Source organism: Parasteatoda tepidariorum, chromosome 5, assembly GCF_982258835.1.
Source record: "Parasteatoda tepidariorum strain Cologne lab strain chromosome 5, Ptep-v5.0, whole genome shotgun sequence".
Taxonomy (NCBI): Eukaryota; Metazoa; Arthropoda; class Arachnida; order Araneae; family Theridiidae; genus Parasteatoda; species Parasteatoda tepidariorum.
Window position 1 is genome coordinate 38597705 of NC_141759.1, and position 27929 is coordinate 38625633.

Genomic DNA, 27929 nt, shown 5'->3' on the forward strand with positions numbered 1-27929 from the left:
TTAAGTACATCTATAGTAGATCTGTAGTAGTAGATCTATAGTAGTATATCTTAGTACATCTATAGTAGATGATTAAGACTAATTGACAGTACTAATTGCACAATTATACTAGTCAATATTATAATGATCTGTAATATTGATTGGCGCAGTGATTAAAAGACACTGAGTTGTCATTATTTAAAATCGGGGTTCGATTCCCGGTGGCGATATCTATGGCTTTTCATCTTTAGATTGATAGGTACCTGGTCTCTTGTTAATGTTATTATTTTTATTTTTTTTAGAATTTTACACGTTTACATGTTAAATATTCAGCGTAATATTGTACAGATATTCAGTATAATGAAAATGGTGTTTAAAGGCACAAATAAAGTAATTTGTAATGACAGATTATAAGTATTATCCTCAGATGCTGTGCCTTAGAAGGAAAAGAAACACAGGATAAAAATATGAGCAATTGATGCGTGTTTAATGCTGCATGACTGCAGCTAAATTTATATCTAGGTTTCGAAAAGTGACAATACTTTGCAAGGTGAGACTTTTTACATTATTAATCTGGTAGAAAAATGTGCAGTTAGTGCTTTTTTCTTGAAAAATGAGCTCTAGATAATAAAACAGTGAATCACTAAGTTGTAGAGAAACAGAATTGATTCCTAGCAAATAATCATTTTGTAAATATTAATGCTAGGAAGAAAATGCCTAAAACTTCTCATTTTTGCACCTGTTTCTTAACCATGTGACGAAACGAAATGATAAGATGTAGCGAAGCAATAGATATCACAATAAATCTTTAATTTGGATATCGCAAGGAACCTTCATTTTTGAGCATCGGAAATAAAAATATTGCTTGATTTATACATTTTTCTTATGATCATTTCATAACGTTACTTTATTAAAAGTCACGAACAAACAAACACATATTTTTAATGTTTTGTGTTTTAACTATAAAGCATTTTTAAATTTATCAGTGATGCTCTTTGTCGGGCTCTCCGGTGGCGCAGTCGGTTAAAGCATCACTTGCACAGCTGGTTGGAGTACTAAGGTAATGAGTTCAATCCTGGCAGTCGACAAAACAACCGGCATGCATACGCAGCAAGGTGCACGTTAAATCCGCCGTGGCTAAAAGTCCTCTCGTTGGTTGTGGTGTTGAATATTGGAGTGAGGGGTGCCAGCTGTCCACGTCGCTTGACCAAGGTGAAAATTACGTGGCATTTCTAAAATGGCTGTTAAAATATGGAACCTTGAAAATAGGGTTAAGTGTTTGGACATGGATGGGTGATGATGATGATGCTCTATGTCTCTGTATTTCACTTTACCTCTTATCTCTATACCACCTCCGAGAAAGTAGTTTTTCACTATGTAGCACTATGATAAGCGTCATTTTGTAGAGTATAGACATTTTATTACACACAGACGTCAGTTTTTTTACTGTAGCTACAGCCGTTTGAAGGTGAAGACCCAAAAACTAAGTTAGCCTTTTTCAAAAATTGCATTCTCTTTACCATAAAGTCTGAATAGTTTGAGGTTCAGTACAAAATTAATAAGCAATTGTTTATTCCTATGGAATATTCACACTACTTCCCCCGAAATGAGTGTGAGAAATTTTCGCTTTGTCGAAATCCGCATTTCGGCAATGAAAGAAAAGTGTCAAGCCGTCCTCGGTGTCTGTTCCGATAGTAGCTGAAGAGACACATAAATAATGCAGGGCGATGGTAATTAAAGTGTTGAGGCTTTATTCATTTCTCATGATAGAAAATAACCCAGAATAGTCTCCATATCTGACAGAAACGTGGGACCAATGCAGGTGGGATTCGCGTATCTACTCTGTGGGGATTCGACAACCCTGCTGGGGATGTATTCACTAAGTTTTCTTCTTCTGCCTTTCATCTCTTTTGCTTTTGGAAGTAAATATTAATTTGTGCACTATGCTATATTACGTCGTAGAAAAATTTTCCATATATTTTTAATAAATTGAAATGAAAAACTCCTCTTGGAAGATCCAGTTTTTGTTAATTCTATTGCTTCATTTGCTTTATGTTAACTTCGAAGCAATTTTAATCTTTTATATAATGTTTTTCCATTTACCAAATTATAATAAAATGGCTATCTACGGTGTAAAAAATTCCGGATCATATTACGGTGAAAAGTATCGGCAAATAAAGTGACGGTATTTTTTACTGTAAAATCCACTTTTTCTGTAAAATTTTATGAGACAAAGAATCGGATATACCATGATTTTCACATTGGTATTTACTACAAAATCACTAAATCTCTGTAATCATATAAATATTACTGAAAAAATTACGGTATAAAATTTTACTGTAAAAGTGAGTTCATGGTAAAATGAATTTTACGGACCATGCTCGCAGAATGACGGTAAATTTTTGCTATAAATTGATTCTGATTTTTTTTTGCATTTTAATATATTATTTTTTTACACTGTATATTCCACTGTAATGTAAATTTGAAAACATTTCTTTCAGTAGTCGCAGAATAATAGCATAATTAAATTTATTTCACTACAAATAATGTTTGCGCGATGCTATATTCCATCGTAAAAAAAACAAAAACAGTCATATATTTTTAAGGAACTGAAATGAAAAATTGCTAATAGTAATAAAAAATAATAAAAGTTAAAAAAATAATTTTGTTAATTGTAATGCTTCATTTTTCTTATATCAACTATATAATAATTTCAATCCTTGATCAAAGTTTTTTAATTTAGAAAATTTAAGTTCACTTATTAATTAACTGATAACCATGCTAGTTGTAAATGATAAAAAAACCCCGTATAGTTTTGCATTCATGGTTTTTATACTCGTACTAGATGTAAACAGTTTCAAAACCGAAACGGTAAAAAATGCTCTTTACCGTGAACTAATGTTAATTGGATATTCAGGCTGTTGCCGGTTATTTAACCATAAGTTAAGAATGAAAATTCGAACACTAATATTTCATTGAGAAACAGGCATCTTCAAAAAATTAACTAAATAGCAATAAATTTGAATGATATTTCTGTTCAAAGTACCAATATCATGGTTGAACGCAGAGCAAGTTTTTATTTCACTTTATGGTTCTAAAATTTAATGTACCACAGTCTTATGAAAGAAAATATGTTTAGTTTTTAAGGAACTGAAATGAAAAATTCCTAATAGTAATAAAAAAAAATAAAAGTAAAAGAAAAAAATTATTTTGTTAATTGTAATGCTTCATTTGTCTTATATCAACTATATAATCATTTCAATCTTTGATCAAAGCTTTTTAATTTAGCAAATTTCAGTTTACTTATTAATTAACTGATAACCATGCTAGTTGTAAATGGTAAAAAAAAAACATATAGTTTTGTATTCATGGTTTTATAATCGTACTAGTTGTAACGGTTTCAAAACCGAAACGGTAAAAGAGGCTCTTTACCGTAACATACGGTTAATTGAATATTCAGGCTGTTGCCGGTTATTTAACAATAAGTTGAGAATAAAAATTTGAATATTACATCATTGACAAACAAGCATCTTCAAAAAATTGATTAAATAGCTGTAAATTTGAATGATATTTTTGTTTAAAGTACTAATATCATGGTTGAACGTAGAGCAAGTTTTTATTTTATTTTATAGTTCTAAAATTTAGGTACCACAGTCTTATTAAAGAAAATATGTCTAGAAACCGCAAAACCTTATGTAATATAACATGGGTAGGTAATTTATAGCTTATTATATTATTTAAAAATTCCATTCTAAACCTCTGCCTTCCATTAAGCACCCCTGTTCATCCCTTTGAATTTCTAACATTCTGTAGAATAAAAGAGTTACCAAAAGGGTAACACAAGAAGGATAAGGCTGCTCAACAATGGCCTCACCCTCATAACAAGATAACACGTGTCATCTTCTGACTTAAAGACGAATAATAACAGTGTCAATGAAGGATTGAAGAAAAGCACCCCCTTCTCTCAAAGATTGAACAATAAAAATAGAAGAATAAAAATAAAGGGGCAGAGATATTACTGCAAAGGGTTGTGTGTGGGAGGGGGCATTGTCATCTAAAAACTACAAAGCCTTAGTATTACTCAATCTTGCCAGAAAACTCTTGACTCTCCTCACCATCCCCCTGCACCTTATCAACTGCCCTTTGACAAAGAGTTATGACTACTTCTTTGTATGCACAAGCAGTGGATTTTTATTGACTAAAATTGTTCCATCCTTCTCTGCCTCCCTCCTTCTTCATTTTCAACCGTTTTGCAGATCGTCTGCTTGTGTGTGTGAAAATTAAGATGATGGCAATTTTTTTTCTTCCTAAAAGATTTTTTTTCTATTTTTAGATGCGCTTTATTCTTCTTTTTGTAACAAGCAGCTAATGGAATTGTAAAACAATGTCTATTTTATTATGTTCGTTTTTTTTCTTCTTCATTTGACAGGAATGTTTGCATTTTGTTCTTGATGTTATTATTATAAAGGAAAATGAGAAGTGTTTGAATATATTACTGAGTATTTCGTTTTGCAGCTGCAGTTTTTTCTTCTACTTTTCTTTTATTTCGTTTTGAAGTGTCTGTTTATCCATACGTGTTGGTTTCAAATGTTTAGATTTTTACTGTTAATGTTATTTTTAAAGTCTTTTGGGCTAGTGTATTTTATAAAAAAATTTTAAAAAAGTATTTGGATAATATGCCTTATACTTATAAGCTTATGAATAAGTCGTTAAGTAAGAAAACTTTTTCTTAAGTTTGTGGGTGACTTAATCAAGAAAAAAAAATCTAAAAATCTACCTGTTTTTTACATGAAAACGTACATTTAATTACTTACGTATTTAGTCATTGTATTGTTTAATCAGCCTGTTGTATAACTTAGATTTTGTTCAATCAATATGTCACATATATAAAATTTTTGTTTAATCAACTTGACACCTAATTTTAGTTTTATTTAATCAACTTGACACCTAATTTTAGTTTTATTTAATCAACTTGACACCTAATTCAACTTTTTGCTTCTTCAGCTTGTCCCATAATTTGGTGCTTTGGTTTTATCAATATTCACATAATTTTATTTTTTTGTATATCTGCTTGCCACACAATTTGGTTTTTCGTTCAATCAGCATGTCACATAATTTGGTTTTTTGTTTAATTAGCATGTCACATAGTTTGCTTTTTATATTCAATCAGCATGTCATGGGATTTATATGATTTTCGATTATATGATTTATGATTTTTGTTCAGTCAACATGCCACATAATTAAATTTCTTGTTTAATCACCTTGTCACCTAATTTTACTCCTTATTTAATCAGATTGTCACGCAATTTAATTTTTTGTTTGTTAAGCTTGTCATATAATCATCTTTTTTTTCTTCTTTTTTATTGATTATTATTTTTTTAAATTACATCAATATACCTCATAATGAGCTTGCCACACAATTTGGTTATATGTTCAATAAGCATGTCATATATTTTGATTTTTTATTTAATCAGCTTATCAGATAATTTGATTATTATTTTCTTAAATTACATCAATATACCTCATGATGAGCTTGCCACACAATTTGATTATATGTTTAATAAGCATGTCATATATTTTGGTTTCTTATTTAATCAGCTTATCAGATAATTTGATTATTTGTTTTATCAATATGCCACAAGATGGGTTATTGGTTTCATAAGCTTTACAGGCAACTTTATTAGTTTAATTGGCATGTCACATAATTTTTGATTTAATTATCATGTGACATAATTTTTTTATTTAATTGGCATGTCACATAGTTTAGTTTTTTTAAAATTTAATCAGCATACCCCATAATTCTTATATTTAATTCGTAAATATTTTCGCCTTTTGTTTTGCCAGCTTTGATTCAACTTTTGATTAATCAGCAATTCAACTTCTGTTTTAACTTCCTTATGAAAATAATTATCACAAGAATGAACACGTTGAAAAATAAAAGCTTCAATTTCGGTTTATGGATCGAAATTTGTTAAATCACGATGCTCATCCTTCAGCCTATCTGCTCTCTCAACTCCACTCAAACCATCATCCGATACTCTTATTCCTCTCGATACCGATATCGAACGAAAGGCTCTTTTGGAACAAACAGACCACTGGAGGGGTGGACCTCTACTCTCCTGCAAAACGTATATCCTTTTCGAATTCGAAGCCCACACATCCACCTCGAAAAGGGTAATGAATGCCGAGGAATGGTCGATGGTCGAATTTGACTAATAGCGGTTGGCAACGGCGTGAAAAGACCGATAAGAGAGCGGGGAAGATTTTTATACAAATCTCGTTTGCTGCACCCCCTCTATGGACCTTTTGTTGTGAAAAGCGTCGGTTCTGAGAACAATGGAATTTCCATTTTGTACGGGATTTCTCTTGCTTCACCAGGCTTTAGATATTTTCTCCTCTTATGGGCAATCTCGATTTTTTGCTTCTCCTCTATATATTATTTTTTCCTTCTCTCGTTTGGATACGTTTCAATTTTAGGGATATTTTAAATGGTAATTACATGAATTGACACCCTATTTAAAGGGAAACATCCATCAAATCTTGTTTTTTCCCTTCCACACAAGGTTATCAAGGGGAAAAAAAGTTTGACGATTCGCATCAAAGTGGTATTTTATGTTGTCAAAGTTTCAATTCCTCACGAGATGTTTTGAATCATTGGCGTTTTTTTTTAAAGCAAAAAATGTATCGAAGTTTTATGCACTTTTTATGTTTCTAAAAGTAAAATCATAAAAGGTAATCATGAAACAACACAATATCTCTATTTGTAGTTGTAAACATATCTAATTTCAAGTATTTCAAATATAATTTATTTTCATAATTAATATTATTTAAAGAAAACATCTCATAACTATGAAATTTAAAACATGTAGAAGTGTGACATTGCGTACGAAATAGACTAATGTAATAAATCGAATCGATAACGGATGTGAAAAACAAGGTTTCAACGCAATTTGTAGCTTTTATTTTCAAAGTAAGGAGGGCGCAAAGAATTTTCTCATTAATAGATTGAGAATTTTGGACGAGCAGGGGAAGCTTTTAGCTAAACTTTTAATGAAATTGTGCTATTATTTTCCTACGATGAGGTCTATTATTTTTCCTAATACGAAGGAAATATTATACAAAAGGGCAATTTTTATGCAGGAGATGCCACCTTCGTACTGATGCCCGACTTGTTTCAGTTATGTATTGATAAATATCTCTACAAATGTATTTCTTAAAAGAATAACTGAACTATTTTAGTCTGTTGCTTTTGAATTTACAGTCTAAGGAGCTGCTTTCGGATAATCTGTTCAATCACTTTGCGTTAATAATTACGAATTTGTTTTAATAATAGCATTTACTCTGCGTTAATAATTACAAATTTTCTTTAATAATAACATTCACTTTGCTTTAATAATTACAAATTTGCTTTAATAATAACATTCACTTTGCATTAATAATTACAAATTTGCTTTAACAACATTCACTTTGCTTTAATAACAACATTCACTTTGCTTTAATAACAACATTCACTTTGCTTTAATAATTACAAATTTCCGTTAATAATAACATTCACTTTGCATTAATAATTACGAACATAAAAAAAGAGACAAAAATTAAGAAGTAAGTTTTTTTTATATACCGAATTTTGCTTCACGAAACTTGCGCCAATAAAAAAAAACGTATAATGTTAATCAAATACTGAAGATATTACGGTATTTCACCTGCTATAACCCTATATTAGAAAGAGGGTCAGAGTATGTAATGCTTATATCCTTGCCTGTCTTGTAACTTGGTGTTGTGAACAGTTTCAATAATAAATTCTAAAAACTATGAACGCATGATAGATGATTACAATTAAAAGAATTGCATGATCTTATAATAACAGATCTTTTACAAAAAAAAAAGAAAAAAAAAAGGCGGACAGTGCTATTCTTAAGGAAGTGTTTTTTGAGAGTACAGTAAAAAAAGAGATACAATTTAATGTAACATTAGGTATTAGTATTGAATAGTATCTTATAGAGAGCCTTTCGACTAAAAGATCCTTGTTTATCTTATAACTCGGAGAGAGGCAAACAGCTGCAATAATGTATTCTTAAAACTTGTCGTATGAAAGAAGTCGTTTGCATTCTTTGACAAAAATAGATAAGAGTTGTAAGCTAACATTCTTACTGATCAAGTTGTCTTTAGAAATATGCTTTCATCATACAAACGAGAAGCATATTTAATTTAAAATAGTATTTAGTTTTTGCAATGGATATAATATTTCAAGTATGATTTCAATTCATAAAATTCTTTCAAGAATGATTCAAAGAAGGAAATATCAAATTTTTTTCAAGAATTTAGAATTTAAAGAGGCAACAAGAAAAAAAAATCGTCTGCCGAATCGATGCACTACAGATCAAAGAACAGGAAATCGGCACTATGAAGAAGCCCATACCGAATTCTGGAAGAGAATAAGTCAGGAAAAAAAAATTGTAGACTTCATAGAAAGACGAGGTCAAAATGAAATCTATCTTCATATGGAGATGGTAAGAAATGAATCGTGAGGTTTTTACGGTTACAGTGAGATGGGAGGGGTGGTGCAGAATTCGAAAAAGAGGAGCCGAGGAGACCAATGCATGAGATTTCATGCTTTAAAGAGCAGAAAGGGTTTTATTCAAACAAACTTTTTGCGGCTGCCGATGCAACAGAGTGAAGGTAGGAGGGGAAGAGACAGAGATTCCCGGTGTTAAAAGGGGAGACGGTAGTTGCTTCAGAAAAAGACGCCACTGTGCCAGCACGCCACTGAAATATGACTGATTGATTCCAGCCGCTCCCATCGCTTCAGTGATCTCCCCTTCGGTAGACCAGGCTTGTGCCAAGCGATTCTGGAAGCTTTTCTAGAAACGAATGTTCGAAATAGAACGGCACTGCTTTTTTGCCAAAGATGTCGTCTGCTGGCGTCAGTGTTGGCGAAAAAAATAAAATTTTGATTGTTGCTGGAACGAATGCAAGAATAAAAAAAAATGACTTCAACATGTTCTTTTGCAGAAGATTTATCTTTGTACTCAAAGTTTTAATGTTGCTTCTCTGAAATTTATATTTTATGAAATATTGTTGCTCGTGAAAAGCAACTTATATCATGAAAAATGAAAATTCTTTTGAGTACTAACAAAGGTTTCAATTTATTCAGTTTTGTAATGCTTATGTTAATGCTTATGTTAACTAGTTTTAACCCAACTTAAAAATAAAATTACGATTAAGAATAACTTCCACGACGGATGAAATTTGTTCAAGAATGAATGTATATGGGCCGAAAAAATCTATAAAGTAACATTTAAGAATAACTACCACGAAGCACAAAATAAAATATGTTCAATGAAAAATGGAATATGTTCCTGGAATGATCTTATAACATTTAAGAATAATAATTGCGAATAATGAAATGTGTTCCATGAAGTTTGGTACATGTTCCAATAAAAAACAAAGAATGGAATGTGTTCGAAGAAGAATAAAGCATGCTCCTAGAAAATAACTTACAAAATAATATTCAAGAAGAAGTAGTAGAAAGAATGGAATGTTCGTGAAGAATGGAATATATTTTGAGAAAACGTCTTATAACATGCAAGAATACTTAGTGTAAAGATTGAAATGTGCTAGTGAAAAAATCATACAATAACTACTACACAGTAAAAACTTCAGCGACAAATTATGGTATAGGTACTTTAAGTGCATCATCCGTAAAATATTTTTATCCTTAAAATTCACTTTTGTCGCAAAATAGTGTACCGTAATTTTTACAGTAATATTAACTTAATTAAAGTGATTCAGTTGTTTTACTATAGGAACTGTTAATTTTTTCAGTAATATTTATTTAATTAGAGTGATTTTGCGGTAATTATTACTGTAAAAATTACGGTATTAATATCCTTTTTTGTTCCGTAACTTGTTCGGGTCAAAACGGATTTTGCGGTAAAAGTACCGGCATCCTGAATGCCGGAACTTTTTACCGCAATTTGGTCCGGAATTTTTCACAGTGTAATATGAGGAATAGAAAGAGTTTGATTATGTGAAATGATTATGTTCTAAAAAGAAATTTATAGACGAACATTTTAGAACAACTGGTGTGAGGAATGAAATTGTACCAAGAAACTTCTTGTAAAATAACATTTAAGAATATGTAAGAAGAATGTAATGATTATATTCCAAGAAAAATATCTGATTTAAAATGTATGAAAGTGAAAAAAAAGTTTTTTCTTTATCAATTCCGAAGAAAATGGACTCAAAGCACAATAATTATTATCACACAATATTTTGAAAGAGAAAACCTTTTCTATGATAATTACAGGATAATTAAAGTTTTAAATTATCTGGAAATGAATTTTAAAATTGCTTTGGCCAGTACAACTGAGAAACTGTAAACCACGTTTAACATATATTTATCACAATTCTTTCATTTTTTTAGCAAGGTTGTAGTGGTTTAAAATAATTTTCGTTTACGCGTACCACTTTACTGCTTGAAAAGTCTTGAGACTCTTTAATACTTATTCATCATCATCAATCAAATATTTTAAAAAAGAAAACTTAAAAACTATGAAAAACAGTTAAGTTTTTTTATATTTAAAAAAAGGCACATCCAAAACAGACGAGCTAGTTTTAGGATTTGACAAAAAAAAAGTTAAAGTAGAAAATACTTACGTAATAATAATGAATGTATTTAGAGAGGTATACGAGATATTACACCAAAAACGGGTTTTCATAAAGTCAATATTCACCCTTTTTAACCTTAAAGCAAGTGTTGGAAATTGAAAAGAATTTAACCCTACTACTAAACGCTTTTTTTATTTTTAACCCCACCATTCCATTGTGATTCGAGAACCCATTGGAGTTTGAATTAACTCAAAATAGATGAAGAAGAAACGAATCTTCTTGGATCATTCATCTTTTACTACCACTTCTTTTAAATAAGAAAAAAAGAACTAAAATAATCTAGAAAGAAAAAAAAAGGCAACAACACGGTCTTTTAAGTGAGCTTGTTTTTTTCAGTGGGGCTGAAGAAGGGGGTAGCATTTATGTTGCTCTTTTCACGCCGGGGCTTAAAATGCTTGCGCCCTTCATCAAAAGGAAAAGATTTGAAGATGCCTTGTTGAGGTGGTGGAAAATTGGTTACACTTCTTTTTCTTCTTTAGAATGATAAAGATGATGATGAAGAGAAAGAAGTGAGAAAAGAACTCAATTATTCCACAAGAGGCTTTTTTTCCTCTTTTTTTTCTTCTTTCTTCTAATGTACTTCAAAGTTGAGATTTCACTCGTTTTCTAACAGCCGAAAAGTAGAGGAACTACTAATGCTACCACTTTTTATTTTTTACTTGAAATTCTTTTTATAAAATACACTTCAGTAAATACCTCTTCGGAGGTTTCGTACAAAGTGATTGTTATTTGAGTGAATCAGCCGTGATTTTCGATGAAAGGAGGTTTTGGAGATGTGTGCTTTTCATCTTTACAAAACGTGGAGATTTTCTTTTGATTCATTTTAAGTGGTGTTTTATTAAGCTTATAAATCACATGATTATCCACTTTAATATAATGAGTAATAAAAACGCATTAAGTTATTTGTTTCATTATGTATTTAAGTATGGTTTAATAAAAGCAATTGCAATGGCAAAACAATAAATGGTTTTTTAGTTAAATTCTTGATTCAAAAATATAATATGTCTCAAAGTCATAACCAGTATTAAACAATTTAAAATAAAGAGTTTTGTTTTATATGTAATCCTGTATTTTGGCATAAAAATAGTCTAGTTGCAAAACACTAAAAAATACATAAGAAACTATTTCAAATGTTAACAATAATTTATTACTTATTATTATTTTTAATTTGTTATTGTTTTTTAAAAATAAATCTAGAGAGTTTATAAATCGTAAAAAGATGTCTGTTTTCGAGAGTAATCTTCTTTAAATGTATTTTATTTATTTAATTTTGAAGTATGCATTTGAAAATTAAAGAGTCTTTTATTTAAATTTTCGAATCAAAAATTGAATGAATTTTAAACTAAACTTACTGAAAAGATTTAGATATGGAATATCAAGGTAATTTTAAAACAATAAAAATTTTCTAAAAAAATACTAGATATATTTAAAATACTATTCAGTTTACAAAATGCCTCATTTAAGCTAATTCATAAGAGGGATTTTATTATAGATTTTTAGTGCCATATATTTATTGAGTTTGCCCTAAAGAACTTGGCAAGAACAACTTTATTTAGATGACATTATTATAATTAATATTGATTAATTTTGTTATAAAAATATTTATTTATTAATTTTTGTTTTATTCAACGTTTTATTTTAAATATCATGAATAATATTGAACGTGCAATTATTTTAAGAATAAAATCATATGATGGAATTTTTTAACAGGTTATTATTTAAATTCAAAGAGTTTCTTAACAAATAATTATATTTTTTTACGTATAGCCTGTCTCATTTAAAAAAATCATTTACAAATAAGCGAAATCATTAAATAATTATATAAATATTGAAGTGAACTTTAAAATAATAACTTATATAAACAAATAACTAAAACTCGTTAAATTAGAAAATAATAATTCTTAAAAATCAAAAACAATTGTTCATGAAAAGAATGAAAACTCATAAAAATAAAGAGTAACAACTCCTAAAGAAATAAAATAATCTGTATTTTGAAGGTAAAATTCAATTCGATAGTGGAAAATAGCCTATTATAAGGTCTGTTAAATTTGAAAAACAATGAATAATTTTAAAATAACTCATGCTGTTTTAAGTTTAGATTTTTAATTATAAAAGCTAAATTATAAATAATTATGGTAAACAAATAATCATTTAAGTATTAAAATAAATTTTAAAATAATAACAGCTGAAATACTTCGTGACATTTTAATAATACCCCCCCCCCCCTAAATTTGAGTTATTAAACTTACTAATAAGCCGTGAGCTCGATAAAACAAAATAACCTGTCACTCAATTTGATAAGGTATAATAATAATTAACTTTCTTACAAAATAACTCAAGCCAATAACGTTAAAAGAACAAATATTAAAAAAAAAAGACAGTTTCGTATAATGCAATGTATAATTATTATTCAGTAAAGTTATTTAACTGAAAAACTTCAAGAGGTAAACACCATTTAAAAACCTACTGTGGGAGAAAATAAATTTTTTCTCAATCACTCTTCAATAAGAAGGCCATGCAATATGACAACAAAGTTAAAAATCATTGAATACCACTTAATATGATCGCTCCAGCTCAGATGTTAACAGGTTAAAAATGGGATCTGTCACTACGACTGTAAGTAAGGTGTAAAAAGTAAATATTCGAAATTCGATTTCCGCTACAAATAAACCATAAGCAAGCAGTTCAAGTCCTCTGCTACTCCATTCAATGAAACGGTTATTACCATCCTATTTTAATACTACGATTCATTGACAAAATCAATCAGGGGGAAAACATGGCAGATGCCCCTTCGATTTCCGTTAACATAAGCCAATAACCTGCCAGAAACGCAAATACGTGACAGCGTTTGTATTGCCAGATATGCGTATTAGTTATTGGAAGTCGTCTGCGAGATTTTTTTTTAATGTATGAGAATTCGTAAGCGTGTTCAAAATGAATTGGAAATGAATTTCAAGACATAAACAAATCTTTTGTTACATTTTGTAAATTTGTAGTTGATTATCTCTGTTTTAATAATTTTGATTGCTGAACAAATAGTCATACTGTTTAAGTTATGTTAGTTTCTTGTATTTTATTTCTGATAATGGTATCAGCGAAAAGTTTGGAACATTTAGTGGTTGTCTTATCTTAATGATATCTGTATGGTCACGTTAGAATTTAATTTGCTGCTATGATTGGTTGATTTTTGAATATTAGTAACAATGAGTTTGAAAAGCGGAACAGTTTATATTCAGAATGAAGACATAATTTAAAATAAAAGGAAACGTATATGATTTAAGTTCAAAAAAAATATTTTGAAAAATGTTTGCAATTAGATTTAATGAAATACCTAAAAAGAAAATTTAAAAGTTTATTGGTGGATTTAAAAAAAGTCACAAAAAACCCAAAAGGGAATATAGACTCGATTTCCTCTTCGATACCAGTTAATATAAGCCAATAACCTACCAGAAATGCAAATACGTAACTGTATTTATATTGCCAGATATGCCTATTAGTTGTTAAAAGTCATCTGCAAGATTTTCTTTAAATGTATGAGAATTAGTTAGTTTGTTTGTTATGTTAGTTTCTTGTATTTTATTTCTGATAATGATATCAGTATAAAGTTAAGAACAGTTAGAGATTATCTCATCTGTATGGTCACATTAGAGTTTTATTTGTTATTGTAAATGATTGATTTTTAAATCTTAATAACATTGAGTATGAAAAACGTAATAATTTACAGATAGCATGAAGAAAGATATATATATATATATATATATATATATATATATATATATATATATATATATATATATATATATATATATATATATATATATATATATTTTAATGTATGAGAATTCTAAGACATAAATAATTCTTTTCTTACATTTTGTAAATTTGTAGTTGATTATTTGTGTTTTAATAACTTTGATTGCACAACAACTAACCTTACTGTTTAAGATATATTAGTTCATTTTATTTTGTTTCTGCTATTAATACCAGTGGAAAGTTTAAAACATTTAGTAACTTTCTTACGTGAAAATGTAGAAAGTAATGTTGATGGAAAAATGTAAAAAAGAAAAAGTTTATAGATATATTTAAAAAATTAATATGAAGGTTTAAAGTCAAATTGAAAAAAAAATATTGTAAAAATGTGTATTTAGATTTTCAAAAAAATTATTTTGAAAAGTGTTTGTAATACGATTTAATTAAAAACTTAAAAAGAAAATTCAAATGCTTATAGTTAGATTTTCTGAAAAGGATTATAGATTCGATTCGCCCTTTGATATTCGTTAGAATAAGCAAATAACCTGTAAAAATTTAAATACGTGACTGCGTTTGTATTGCCAGATATGCAAATTAATTATTGGAATTCGTCTGCGAGATTTTTTTTAATGTATGAAAATTCATAAATATGTTCGAAATGAATCGGGAATGAATTTAAAGGCATAAACATGTATACAAACTTCTTGTTATAATTTGTAAATTTGTAGTTGATTATTGGTGTTTTTCCCTATAATTTTGACGGCAGAATAAATAACCAAAGCTTATAATTAGATTTATAAGAATATTTAAAAAATGTTTGTAGCTAGATTTAATTGAAAAACAAAATGTAAACCTATAGTTTATAGTTGGATTTGAAAAAAATTTACAAAAAAATCCAAAAAGTGCTGTTATAGTTTGATTTAATAAATTTTTTAAAGAAATATTAAGGTTTAAAGACAGATTGTGTAAAAAGAAATTTTAAAATGTTCAAGCATTTAAAATCAAAATATTTTTCTATAATAAATTAAAGAAAAAAAGTAAACAGGAAATGTAAAATTTTATAATTAGAAAATAAAAAAATAATAATAAACTTTATAGCTATATTGAATAAAAATTTGAAAAAATGTAGTATTAATCTTTTTTTTACACAGTATTAATTTATTATAAAAACAAATAAGAAAGTCGTAACGATAGTTACATTTTTACTTATTAATAAGCAATTTTAATATTTTTTCAAAAAAGAATTTTTTTTACTAGGTAATATATTTTTAACAGCTTTATTTAAATAACGTATTCAATTTTTAAAGTTTCTTCCACATACACTTAGAAAAGACATATGGTCAAAACTACAAGAATATGATAGAAATAATTTAAGCTGTATGGAAACACTAAAAAACTTGATAATTTTTACAGAAGCTGCTTAGGTCATAATTTTGGTATGATGTGATGAAATTTGATAAATGTGGTAAAATTTAGTAATTTTATCATGATACTTTAGAGCATGGCAGAAAAACTATTTATTCGGTTAAATTTGCTTTCCAGTCTTTCATTTTTTATAGATGTGTGGTAATAAAAACTATAGTTTCGGAGATCAGAATTTCTAGTAAACCGTTACGATATGAACGGTAAAATTACCAAATGAATAGTTTAACTAAAGTATAGTTTCGCTTTGTTAACCAGAATTATTGTTTTTTTTTTCCACTAGAAATGTTATTACCTTACAGTGCGATAATTTTGCCATAACTCTTTTCTCTGTGCAGATGTATAGATATCTATTTCTTTCATATTGATGTAACAGTTTTGCATTAATAAAAATAATTCTGAGCTAATGTTATTAAATATTCTTCAATTTTTATTTATTATTATCCCGCACCTAAAAGTCATGTTGTTTCTACTTTTAAAAAATAATATGTATCCGGAGAATTATTGAAGCGAAGATACAATTAACAATTATGTTTATGTTAATATTTTGCCTTCATCAATTAACAATTATGCTTATGTTAATGTTTTGCCTTCATCAATTAACAATTATGTTTGTGTTAATGTTTTGCCTTCATCAACAAACTATTGTGATACGTAAAATGACAGATAACATTTATGGTAAATTGTTTTTTTTTTATGAAATAAATATATTTAGATAAAAAAATGTACATACCGGAGTATTCACAAGCTTGGTTCCAAAACCGGTGGACAGCTTTGGAAAAAATATCGACATGATGTAAGTTTGATTCTTTTTTTCCTACCAAATCATGCTTACAACATTAAAACTCACATCTTTAAGAATAGGATTGGATTGGGACATGCAAACTACTAAATAAGAATCAACCACTTTAACTAATTTGGGATGTAACAAAAAATGTTGCATTGAGACAAACAGAAAAAATATTGATACAAGTAAGAAATTCAATGAATAATCCCAGGAAACTGAAATGGAATGATAATTGATAATAGGTAAACTTCATTTGCTTCAAAAACATTTTATTTTATTTTTTATTTCCAATGCCCACCTGTGTTTAAATTTTGTCAATACCGGATTCGAAGGGCAGATTTGTTGGCCACTCCTTCATGGACACCATATTAGGTGATAAAACGTTCTTCCCACAGTTAGGACAGATAGTACAGAGAATGAAACAACATCCATGTCTTGCCCGGGATTCAAACCCAGAACCTTCTTGATACAAGGCCTGTTCACTGACCCCTACGCAGTCCGATTGGCTGAAACATTTTACAGGGCATATTTGTTGACCACTCTTTTAGGGGCATCATATTAGGTGATAAAACGTTCTTCCCACAGTTAGGACAAATAGTACAGAGAATGAAACAACATCCATGTCTTGCCCGGGATTCAAACCCAGAACCTTCTTGATACAAGGCCTGTTCACTGACCCCTACACAGTCCAATTGGCTGAAACATTTTACAGGGCATATTTGTTGACCACTCTTTTAGGGGCATCATATTAAGTGATAAAACGTTCTTCCCACAGTTAGGACAGATAGTACAGAGAATGAAACAACATCCATGTCTTGCCCGGGATTCAAACCCAGAACCTTCTTGATACAATGCCTGTTCACTGACCCCTACGCAGTCCGATTGGCTGAAACATTTTACAGGGCATATTTGTTGGCCACTCTTTTAGGGGCACCATACTAGGTAGGACAATGTTACTCCCACAGTAAGGACAGATAGTACAGAGAATGAAGGAATATCCATGCCCTGCCCGGGATTCGAACCCAGAACCTTCTTGATACAATGCCAGTTCCCTGACCCCTACACAGTTCCGTCGGCAGGGTAAATTTGTTGGCCACTCTTTCAGAGGCACCATATTAGGTGGGCTAACGCTTCCCCAACTTCAAAAAAAAAATAAGAATTGAGAAAACGTTGACTTATTCTGAGTGCTCTAAAATAGACACCCATTCTTTGAATTTGCCAGACATGAATGAGAAAAGCAAAAAAGATTTGAAACAGAAAACTTCAAATTGCTACTGGAAAATATACAAAGAAGAAAAACAAAGCAAGAAACACCACAGTAACCAAATGATTAAATTTCTAAGAGACCGGATCGCGCAATTAGTCGAAAATGACATCGTTACATGTGAGAAGAGAAATTGTGTGCCTTGGCGTTTTTCATGACTTTGGTAGCAGATTTCGCTTTCTAATTTTCTAATGTGCTCTGGACTTATTTAGTTTACGTAATATCAGTATTAAATTTAATTTCTATGACTTTGATTCGAATAGAGAATGAATTGCAAATAGTGCTTTTATTATTTTTGTATAATTCTAATTACTTTAGAAAATATTTGTTTAATTTTATGCCTTATTTATTACAAACATTTGCAACATAAATAGAATAAAATACTGTCTGCAGTCGCAGTAATTGTACTAATTATATATCATGGCTTTTGAAAACTAAAGACCAGTAGTACAATTACTATTTCTCTTATCCTTTTATCTTAAATTCGGTTACCTGCATAACTGTTTTCCATTGAACAGCCTTTTTTTTCCCACTTAATTTGAAATACTAGACTAATAAACGCATTTGAAAATGTATGCAGTTATATATCTTGAGATTGTAATAAAATTAAGAATGAATTTATTAAATAGATATAAAAAAACTTAAAATTTAACTTGTTGAATGGGAAAATGAAATCTGTCACCGAAGTCAAGCAAATGTTAGTCACATACATCATCTCCAAACGCGCATCAAGTGGTGTATTTTTGACCAATAGCGTGATCCGACCGAATTCGTCAAAAAAGAATGGCGGAATTACAACAAAAAAAAAGAAAAGAATAACGATAGTTAATAAACATAAACAAGCATACATCTGGTAATAAAATATTAAAAAAAACATTATATTTTTATAAAAATTCCAATATATTACGAGACATGCTATTCTATACACTTTACAAGAGTCTAGAGCAGCATTTTTCGAGCATCTCTAGAGTTGAAATTTCAGTTGGAGTTATGATTAAATTTTTTAGTGGACTTTTATTAGTTATTCTTTTAACATAATTCCAATTAATTAAAAAATAATTATAATTAATTAATTCCAATTAATTAATTCTAATTAATTAATTATATAAAATTATTCCCGTGATTAAAAATTGATTTTAAATGAGGTTTAAAAATCTCAGAAATCTTTTTCGATGACCCTATTAATCATTTAATATTTCAAATGTAACAACGAAAAATCAACGAATTTATTCTTAAGTAAAACTAAAATGTGGTACACCCGAACTTAACTAACTTTTTTAATTTACAAACATATGTACATTAATTTACCACTTTTTAAAAATATTATCCATTGTATCATTTAAGTTCAATATGCATTTTTATATCCATGCCTTTTGCCCTGTGAGAAAATTCTAGGAAAAAAAAGGTCAAATAACAATTTATTTAATTGTTAATTTACCATAATCAAACAAAACAGTAAAATAACTTTAAAATAAAATGGTATTCAAGCTGTTATAAGTGACAAAAACCGTTTATTATCTGCTTTCATCTAATACGATTAAACAACCAAAATTTTATCACACTAATTAGACCCTTTTAATGAAGCCACTATTCTTCCAGATAGCTGCATATTATAGCTAAGAGAGCTAATCTGTCAATCTCTTGACCGACAGAACGGGGGTTCTAGTCTCAGTTAAACTCTCTGCAATGTACAATTAAATTTATATTTTTATTGTTTTTAGGCCATGCTAGTTGTATATGGTTAAAAAACCGTGTAGTTTTGCATTCACTATTTTTTAACCATGCTAGTTGCAAAGAGTTTCAAAACCATAAAGAAAAAATGTTCTTTTCCGTAAACTTTACTGTTAATTGGATGAGCAGACTGCTGCCGTTTATTTTACCGCAATTTTTGAATGAAAATTCTAACAGTGTGTACATACTTTTTTATAAATTAAATTATTACTCATTATCTTCTTAGAAGAGACGTGATTTATCTAATTCATTTCGTGTTCTATGTGGAGCACGCCTGCCAAGATCATCACAGGCAGGCTCGATAGGAATCAGATTCGGGGAGTACGCTGGCCATTACTTATGGACAAAATCTTCACTTCCGAGTATGTCCGATTCTTGTGTAGTCGCACATTGTCATTTATAAACAGAAATTCTGGACCTACCACACCCCTAAGAAGACGACATGATTCAGAATAATCTCTCTGTAATACCACAGGTATGTAGCGCGAAATCGCTCAAAGATGGGAAGTGGTATTCTTCCATTGTGCATTAAGCCCTTCCACACTAGCACGCCTGGGCCACACCGATTACGTTTATCAACATACTGTTATGCATAACGTGCCCCCTCTTTCTCCACACTGACTGATGGTCAGAATAACTTGATACAGTATTTTCTTGGTCATTTGACGCCATAAGGGTACTAGTACAAAGTATAAAGATGCTCAAGCCAGAAGCTGAATTATATCACTTGTGAGGAATAAATCAATCAACTGCGGTAATTTTGTGGTTTTCAATGGAAGCCAGCTGTTTGCGTTATTCCTATTGGGTGATTCTTATTCAAATTACAAGAGAAACGTATTCCTTATTAGTTGCTACTTGTAACTGATTGATCATTGATGGATTTCCAATGGACAGGTAACAGAAGTGATACCAACTTAGAAATTTCTATTGTACGACCAGTGATTGCCATCTCACGTAATCTGCTATTTTTTCGAATTTAATTAGATCACCTTGTTAATGATTGCTTTCTTGGTCATTTTACGTTATAAGGGTACTAGTATAAGGTATAAAGATGTCCAAGCCAGAAGCTGAGTTATATCACTTGTGACGAATAAGTCAATCAACTGCGGTAATTTTGTGGTTTTCAATGGAAGCCAGTTGTTTGCGTTATTCCTATTGGGCGATTCTTGTTCAAATTACAAGAGAAACGTATTCCTTATTAGTTGCTCCTTGTAACTGATTGATCATTGATGGATTTCCAATGGACAGGTAACAGAAGTGATACCAACTTAGAAATTTCTATTGTACGACCAGTGATTGCCATCTCACGTAATCTGCAGCTTTTTCAAATTTAATTTGATCACCTTGTTAATGATTGCTTTCTTGGTCATTTGACGTCATAAGGGTACTAGTATTAGGTATAAAGATGCCCAAGCTAGAAGCAGAATTATATCACTTGAGAGGAATAAATAAATTATTTGTAGTAATTTTGTGGATTTTAATGGCAACCAGTTGTTTGCGTTATTTCTAATGGTCGTTGTTTGCGTTATTTCCAAAACATATTCCAATTAGTTGCAACTTGCAATCATTGATGGTTCTCTGGTGGACAAGTTAGAGAAATGACGCCAGCTTAGACGTTTCTATTGTACGTCCAGTGATTGCCAAATCTCGTAATTTGCTCCTTTTTCAAATTTTATTAGATCATCTTGTTAGTGGTCGCTACCTTCGCCATTTGACGTTGCCAGTATAAGATATTGTAAGTCCAGCGATTGCTAAATTTTAGAGCAATAAGGCGAGCCCTTTGCAGTTTTAAAAACTTAATTTTCTCTGTGAAATCAAAGATATTTGTTTAATCGCTTTCTCGTAACAACAATATAACATCTTTTTATAACTCTTTGGGTTGTTCTAAGTAAAGTATGCTTACTCATTAAAAAGTAACGAAGTAAAGTTTAGGATATTAATAAAGTCGTGAGTTATGATAATTGGTAGTTGTGATGAAGTAATAATCGTAGTGTATATCACGGCATAAACTTACTAATTATTATGATTAAGTTGGATGAGTCAGAAAAACATCAAATATTCACCTGAAATCTTATTTCGTTACTTCTATTTATAAGTTTTTATCATAGAAAAAAGCTTCCAGCATTTACAAATGCTTCCAAATGCGCAAATCATGTTTCTTGCAAACCATCCCAGTTGTGGCTTCAAATAGCCCCAAATTTTGACTTAAAATATGTCTTCTTGATGCATATTTTTAGTCAAAATTTGGTTTGCTTGCTTACCTTTTCTATGTCACATTTCTTCGAAGATGAAAAAAAAAGTTTATCAGTTATCATTTTGAATTCAGGTTTTTAATTGATTTATGTTTAAAATATTAGTTTTGTTGATTTATATTGAAATCTAGCCAGAACAATACCACTTTTTTTCTTTCTCAAGAGCAGGCGATATTTTTGAGAGCAATTTTAAAATATTCTGTAAGCCGGATCAAACGGAGGGGTGGGTCACGTCCATCCTGTGGTCAGCCGTTGCCCATATATACTTTAAAGCAGGACTCGAAAAACCGCCCGTACTCGGCGGTCAAAAATTGCCCGCGAACAACGAATTTCTCGAATCAGACGTCCGCGTGAATGGCCATTTTCCCGTTAATGTTCGTGATACATTTTCAATTTTTGTTATCTTACAGGAATCTAGAGCCTCTTTTCTAAAATTACCCTCTAATCTGGAAATCCCGCTAATTCCTTCATCAGACCAAAAGCGCATGCTCACGTAATCGGTAAACAAAAGAATAGTTGCTCTGTGCATGTGCATTTGGACTTCCAACGAAGGAATTAACAACTCCTCTGATCACGCACCGCCCAGTGGTTGAAAGGGGTTGAACTACTAATTCATTGTGCAATTTATATAAATGTTTGTAATAAATAAGAGAAATTATATTTTTATTTATTTAGAAGCTACGGGTTAGTTTCATAGGAAGACGGGTACATTGTTGGACAAGCCGTCCTCGAGGACGGGTAAAATTTCTGAGTTTTTTCAAGCCCTTCTTTATAGCTTTGTATAAATTTCCGATCGTGAATCTATTTTGAGTTTCTAGTGTTTCTGTTATTAGTAAATGGTTATCATAATATTCTCTAACCCTATACATTAAAGTACTCAATGTTTATGACTTATTTTATTTGCAAGTACACTTTTTCCCTGGAAGGGCATATTTTAAGCACAATAAACAAACAAGTGCCGCCATCATCTTTTTCCAGTAAATGTCTCAAAACTCATTCCGCTTGAGTGAGAAAGGGTTAAAACTCCAAAAACGTGCTATTTGCTTTAAAAGGGGGGTCTCTGAATAACTATAGCAGATGGGAGGGAGCGAGAGGGTGAAATCTCTCTTCTTACAGAAAAATAGAGAATCCTTTTAATTAAAAAACCATTTGCCTAAGATAGGGGGTCAAGGGAAGCAGAAGGTAATTGTACCACGAATGCAGCAGTCGGCAATCAGCCTCGTCGAGCATTCATCATCACAGACCTATAATTCAGTCGACGCTTACTGACACGCTTCTTACGAAATTGTAGATGACTGAGTGTATTTCCAACTACACCCCCCACCACCCACATTTTTCTACCCAGCTTCTCCCCCACCCCATTGCTTAATGACCACCCTACTATGTTTGCATTGGCAGTCCAGCAATGAGAAACTTTTCTTCTTTTAAGTGAGTACCTTCACCCTCGGATCGGAGGAGGATGGAAAAAAAGAGGCTGAAGAGCAAAAAAAAAGGGATGCTGAGGATGAGAGCCTGTGTACTCATGGATGGGAAAAAAGGGAAAAAATGCGTAAAGAAATAGGAGATGTCTAGTGATGAAGGGAAAAAAAAAATTTTTTTTTATCCTGTTAGTGTGTATTTGCACGGCTATTCTGAAAGCAGTGAGAGTGAGAAGTTGGGGGGTACATTAGATTTACTTGGTTACAGTGATAATTTATTCAGACGGATGCTCTTCTAGAGCAAGGATTATAATCTTATTTTAAATGTTGTTTGCGTTTTAAGTTTTTATGAGCACTCTGAGTGTTTGAATTATTGATTATTATAGAAGACTTTAGAAAAACTATTTACTATTTTATAATAAATTAATGCATATTGGTTTGTAAAAAAAATAGTAAATTATTTTGAGAAAATAAATGGCAGATTAAATTAGGAACCAACATGAGCTGGCACAGTCAGTAACAGTACACCAGTTCTTAAAAAATTATTAATACAAAATACTTTATAACTTTATAAAATATATGGAAAACTTAGATATGGAAAACTTAGTATGGAAACTTAGATATGGAAACCTTAGATATATTTATACTTATATACTTATATATCATAACTTTATACTTGGATATGGAAAAGACTAAGAATGCATATACTATATAAAAAACTTTAATACACTATTTGATATTTTATAATGAATGAATGTACTAGCTTATTAAAAAGTAGTAAATTATTCTGAGACCAAAAATGGCAGATGTAATAAGGTACCAGCATAATTGGGGAAAGTCAGTAACAGTACTTCAGTTTTTGGTATTGGTTAGCTTGTTTTTTTTCTATTATTTGCCCATTTTAACTATATCCTAGTTGAGACAGTTTGTTTATTATAACTGTTGCAGTATAATTGACACTGTTTACAGTGTTACTGTAAAAACAAATCTAATAGTCTGTGGCATAGTTTCAAAATTTACTTATTCCTTTTCAATAGCTAATTGGCAGAAGAGATATGCTATTAGAGATGAGACATATGTTGCACCACCGATAAACGTGCGCATGTTCCGGATTAACTAAGCATGCGCAGTTGGGACGAATAAGCTCAGAGTAAGCTCAGTTACTTCAAACCCTATATAGATGTGTTAAAAACGTTATTACTAAATGTTACTAATATCTACATATTAGCTCGAATTCCAAGGATCTAATAAGCTTTCTAAATTACTGTATTAAGGGTGTGTTTACCTGGATGACTTTTACAAAAATCAAGTTCAATTCGCCATTTCTTTCACCACAGTCATCACTAACCTAATTGTTTGTTACATTACTTGTATTAAAAAATTAAAATGCTGTAACAAAATTGAACAGAATTATATTAGTTTGCTGTATTAATTGAAATTATTTGAACTACTTTAGTATTTTTTTAAACTCAAAGTAACTATAAGTAAATCAAAATGAAACTAAGTTCTATAAATCTAGTTTAAAATTTTCAGGTGAGTCGGTAGGACATATATCAATAATGCTAAAATTGACTTTTTTTGATGCACCTTTTCCATGAAACTACTTATGCTATCGCTTTGAAGTTTATTGGGGATATTTGAGGTTATATCAGTTGTATGCTTTGATAATGTTTTCACGTTAGCAGGAATACTTTTTCAATTTCTGAGTAATTTCTAACAGTGTAGAAAAAAGACCATACATATAATCATGTTAAAATTTGTAGTTGTTTCGTATCCTTTTTAAAAAAAAATTAAATAAATAAAAATAATGAAGAACTTTTTATGACAGACAACAGTTTAGACTACGACATTGAATTTCTTATCAATAATCATATCAATAATCATATCAATAATATATCATAAAATATCCCATAATGATGCTTAATAGAAAGTATTTGTAACAATGACAAAGTTGCCCTAAGATTAGTTAGAGGTTTAGTTTTTTAGTTAAATAAAATTGTGAGTTATTTCTATCAATAAAATCAATTTTTAAAATATTCAGCGTTTGATGCCAATAAGCATCCTTTTAAATAATGTGCACATTGTGGAAGCTATTATAAATAATTATAAATAATTATAAAAAAGCATTCAAATTCTAAAGATCCTACGAATACTGTATTTAGTGAGAGTCAGATTAAATTTGATCAAAATTCACAAATATTACAATCCGCATGTCTCTCTCTCTCTCTCTCTCTTTATATATATATATATATATATATATATATATATATATATATATATATATATATATATATATATATATATATATATATATATATATATATATATATATATATATATATATATACATTTGTATATATGTGTGTGTGTGTGTTCAAAATCTAGAGAAAACGAGGAAAAAATTACAGAATATTGAAAATCTATGAAGAAAAATTATTAAAATAAAATAAAATAGCATTTAAAAAATATAAATAAAAATCCGGGGGAAAATATAATCTCTTCATCAGCTCACACAATTATATCCGCAAAAAGGAGTGCTTTCTAATATTGTATCTATATAGCCAAATCAAAATATATCAATGCAATAGTGTTAGTTCCACGCTTTCTCTATATTTTGAACTATCAATATATATATTTATATATATATGGAAATTTGATAATAATATTTCTTATAATATGCAAACCATTCTGCTTCCAGAACTACAGTTTATTCGAAAATATGGCTTCTATAAATTAATATAATTCTTTTATTTCTCATCTTTTTACGCGTTTTGTTGTAAAAAAGTTTAAAATTAACTTGAATATAATAATCAAAAAATTTAAAGGCACTTTTATGACAAAATACCAAGAGTGCTCCCTAAATATTTCTTTTCTTTTTAAAAAAGAAAAATATTTATCTTTTATTACAAACATAAGGTGTTGGGAGTATAAACAGCTAAACTCTACAACTCGCTTCATCTAATATATATTTCATAAACATATAAAACTCTAACCTCGATTTTATAGTGGACTCAGAAATAATTTATTAAAAAAAAAAGGCGAAAGGCAAAAAAAAATTTTTCCCTCCGAAATTCTTCGAAGAACCTCTTTTTCAAAGTTGTTGTTCTCTTTTATTTTTATTTTAAGTTTTTACTTTTGTTAGAGACTTGACCCTCATGGGCCAGCAAATAGAAGCACATAACGACCCTTTCCTCTTACATTCAGAATCGATGACTTCGTATAAGCAAAATATCGATTTTCAATGAAATACAAAAAGGAAGTGTAAGAACATGCCCGGGTCTTAAAAGCAGCCATGGGTCTCAACTATAGCAAACAAGTAACCCGGCCAGATGTGTGCAGAAGCAGGGTAAGGGGGTTGTAAGGAAACTGTTTGACCCAGCAATTGCCGATTCCTTTGCTCAATTTAACTTTTGAAAATGCGAAATGAAACGGCGATAATATGATTCGAATTTTTTCTTTTGTTTGGTTGTAGTGCAACGCGAAAGTTTTATCCCTTCAATCTTCGTATTTCTGAGAAGGAAATAATTATTTGAAGCTGCCTGTAGAGGCATGATTTTGTCTTCGATTATCTGTTTTTGATATTGGCTCAAATGGTGTTAAATATAGCAGGATATAGTTTATGAAGCAATAAACTGTATAACGTTAATGCAGTAAATGAGATAAACAAATTAATTTGGAGGAGATTATTTTTTTTGAAAAATCATGTACAGATAGCAAAATAAATGACGAGGAAAAGTTTTGAGCAAATAGTCTGATTTTAATTCTGTAAAGTTTTGTGGTAATATCTCGAAGAATTCTCTTATGTGTTATAGTTAACTTTAACAGTACCGGTTTATGTTTATTTTGACACAAAAACTCACTGTTTTTCTGAATTAACGCACCTATTTTTTGTAATTCGATTAAGTAGGCAAACATAATCTCTGAAATAAATTTTCATGAAATTATGACAACTGAGAGATCTGCACAAGCAATTTAATACTTCATATAAACTATCAAGTAGTCAAATTTTGGCGTTGGTAAAAATAGTTCTACGTTATGAAATGATAGAGAATAGCATTACACGAAGAAAAAATTCTGCTGGTATTATTACCTACTGTATAGTGATAAGATCTCTGGGGAAAAAATCCTAATTCTGGTAATAAAAAATAAAATATGCGGTATTTAAACCATTTATTTGGTAATTTTTCCGCTCATACAGAAATGGTTTACTGGAAATTCTGGTTTTCAAAATTATAATTATAGCCCCACATTTAGAAAAAAAGCAAAACTGAAAAGTAAATTTAACGGAATCCATGCTATGCTCTTAAGTTTTCCTGATGAAATCACCAAATTTACAACACCAATTTTTTTCACATACTATGAAACTACATTTTATTGCTATTTTTACCAAAATCACTACTGAATCGTTTATATATATATATATATATATATATATATATATATATATATATATATATATATATATATATATATATATATATATATATATATATGTATGTATATATATATATGTATGTATATATATATATATATATATATATATATATATATATATATATATATATATATATATATATATATATATATATATATATATATATATATATATATATATATATATATATATATATATATATATATATATATATATATAT

The 27929-nt window shown here is 29.6% G+C and overlaps 1 protein-coding gene across 6 annotated transcripts in view; it reads right to left on the reverse strand.

Annotated features, from left to right (window-relative positions):
• The window catches only part of LOC107451597 (hepatocyte nuclear factor 6-like), a 268387-nt gene that overhangs the window by 95942 nt on the left and 144516 nt on the right, over window positions 1-27929 (reverse strand). For 4 of the 6 annotated variants that reach the window (XM_071185203.2, XM_071185199.2, XM_071185202.2 and 1 more), the window contains one exon: window positions 16556-16594. The exons of the other annotated variants lie outside the window; for them this stretch is intronic. In XM_071185203.2, coding sequence (XP_071041304.1) covers window positions 16556-16594 — 39 coding nt within the window. The remainder of the gene's footprint in view (window positions 1-16555; window positions 16595-27929) is intronic. 6 annotated transcript variants of the gene reach the window in all.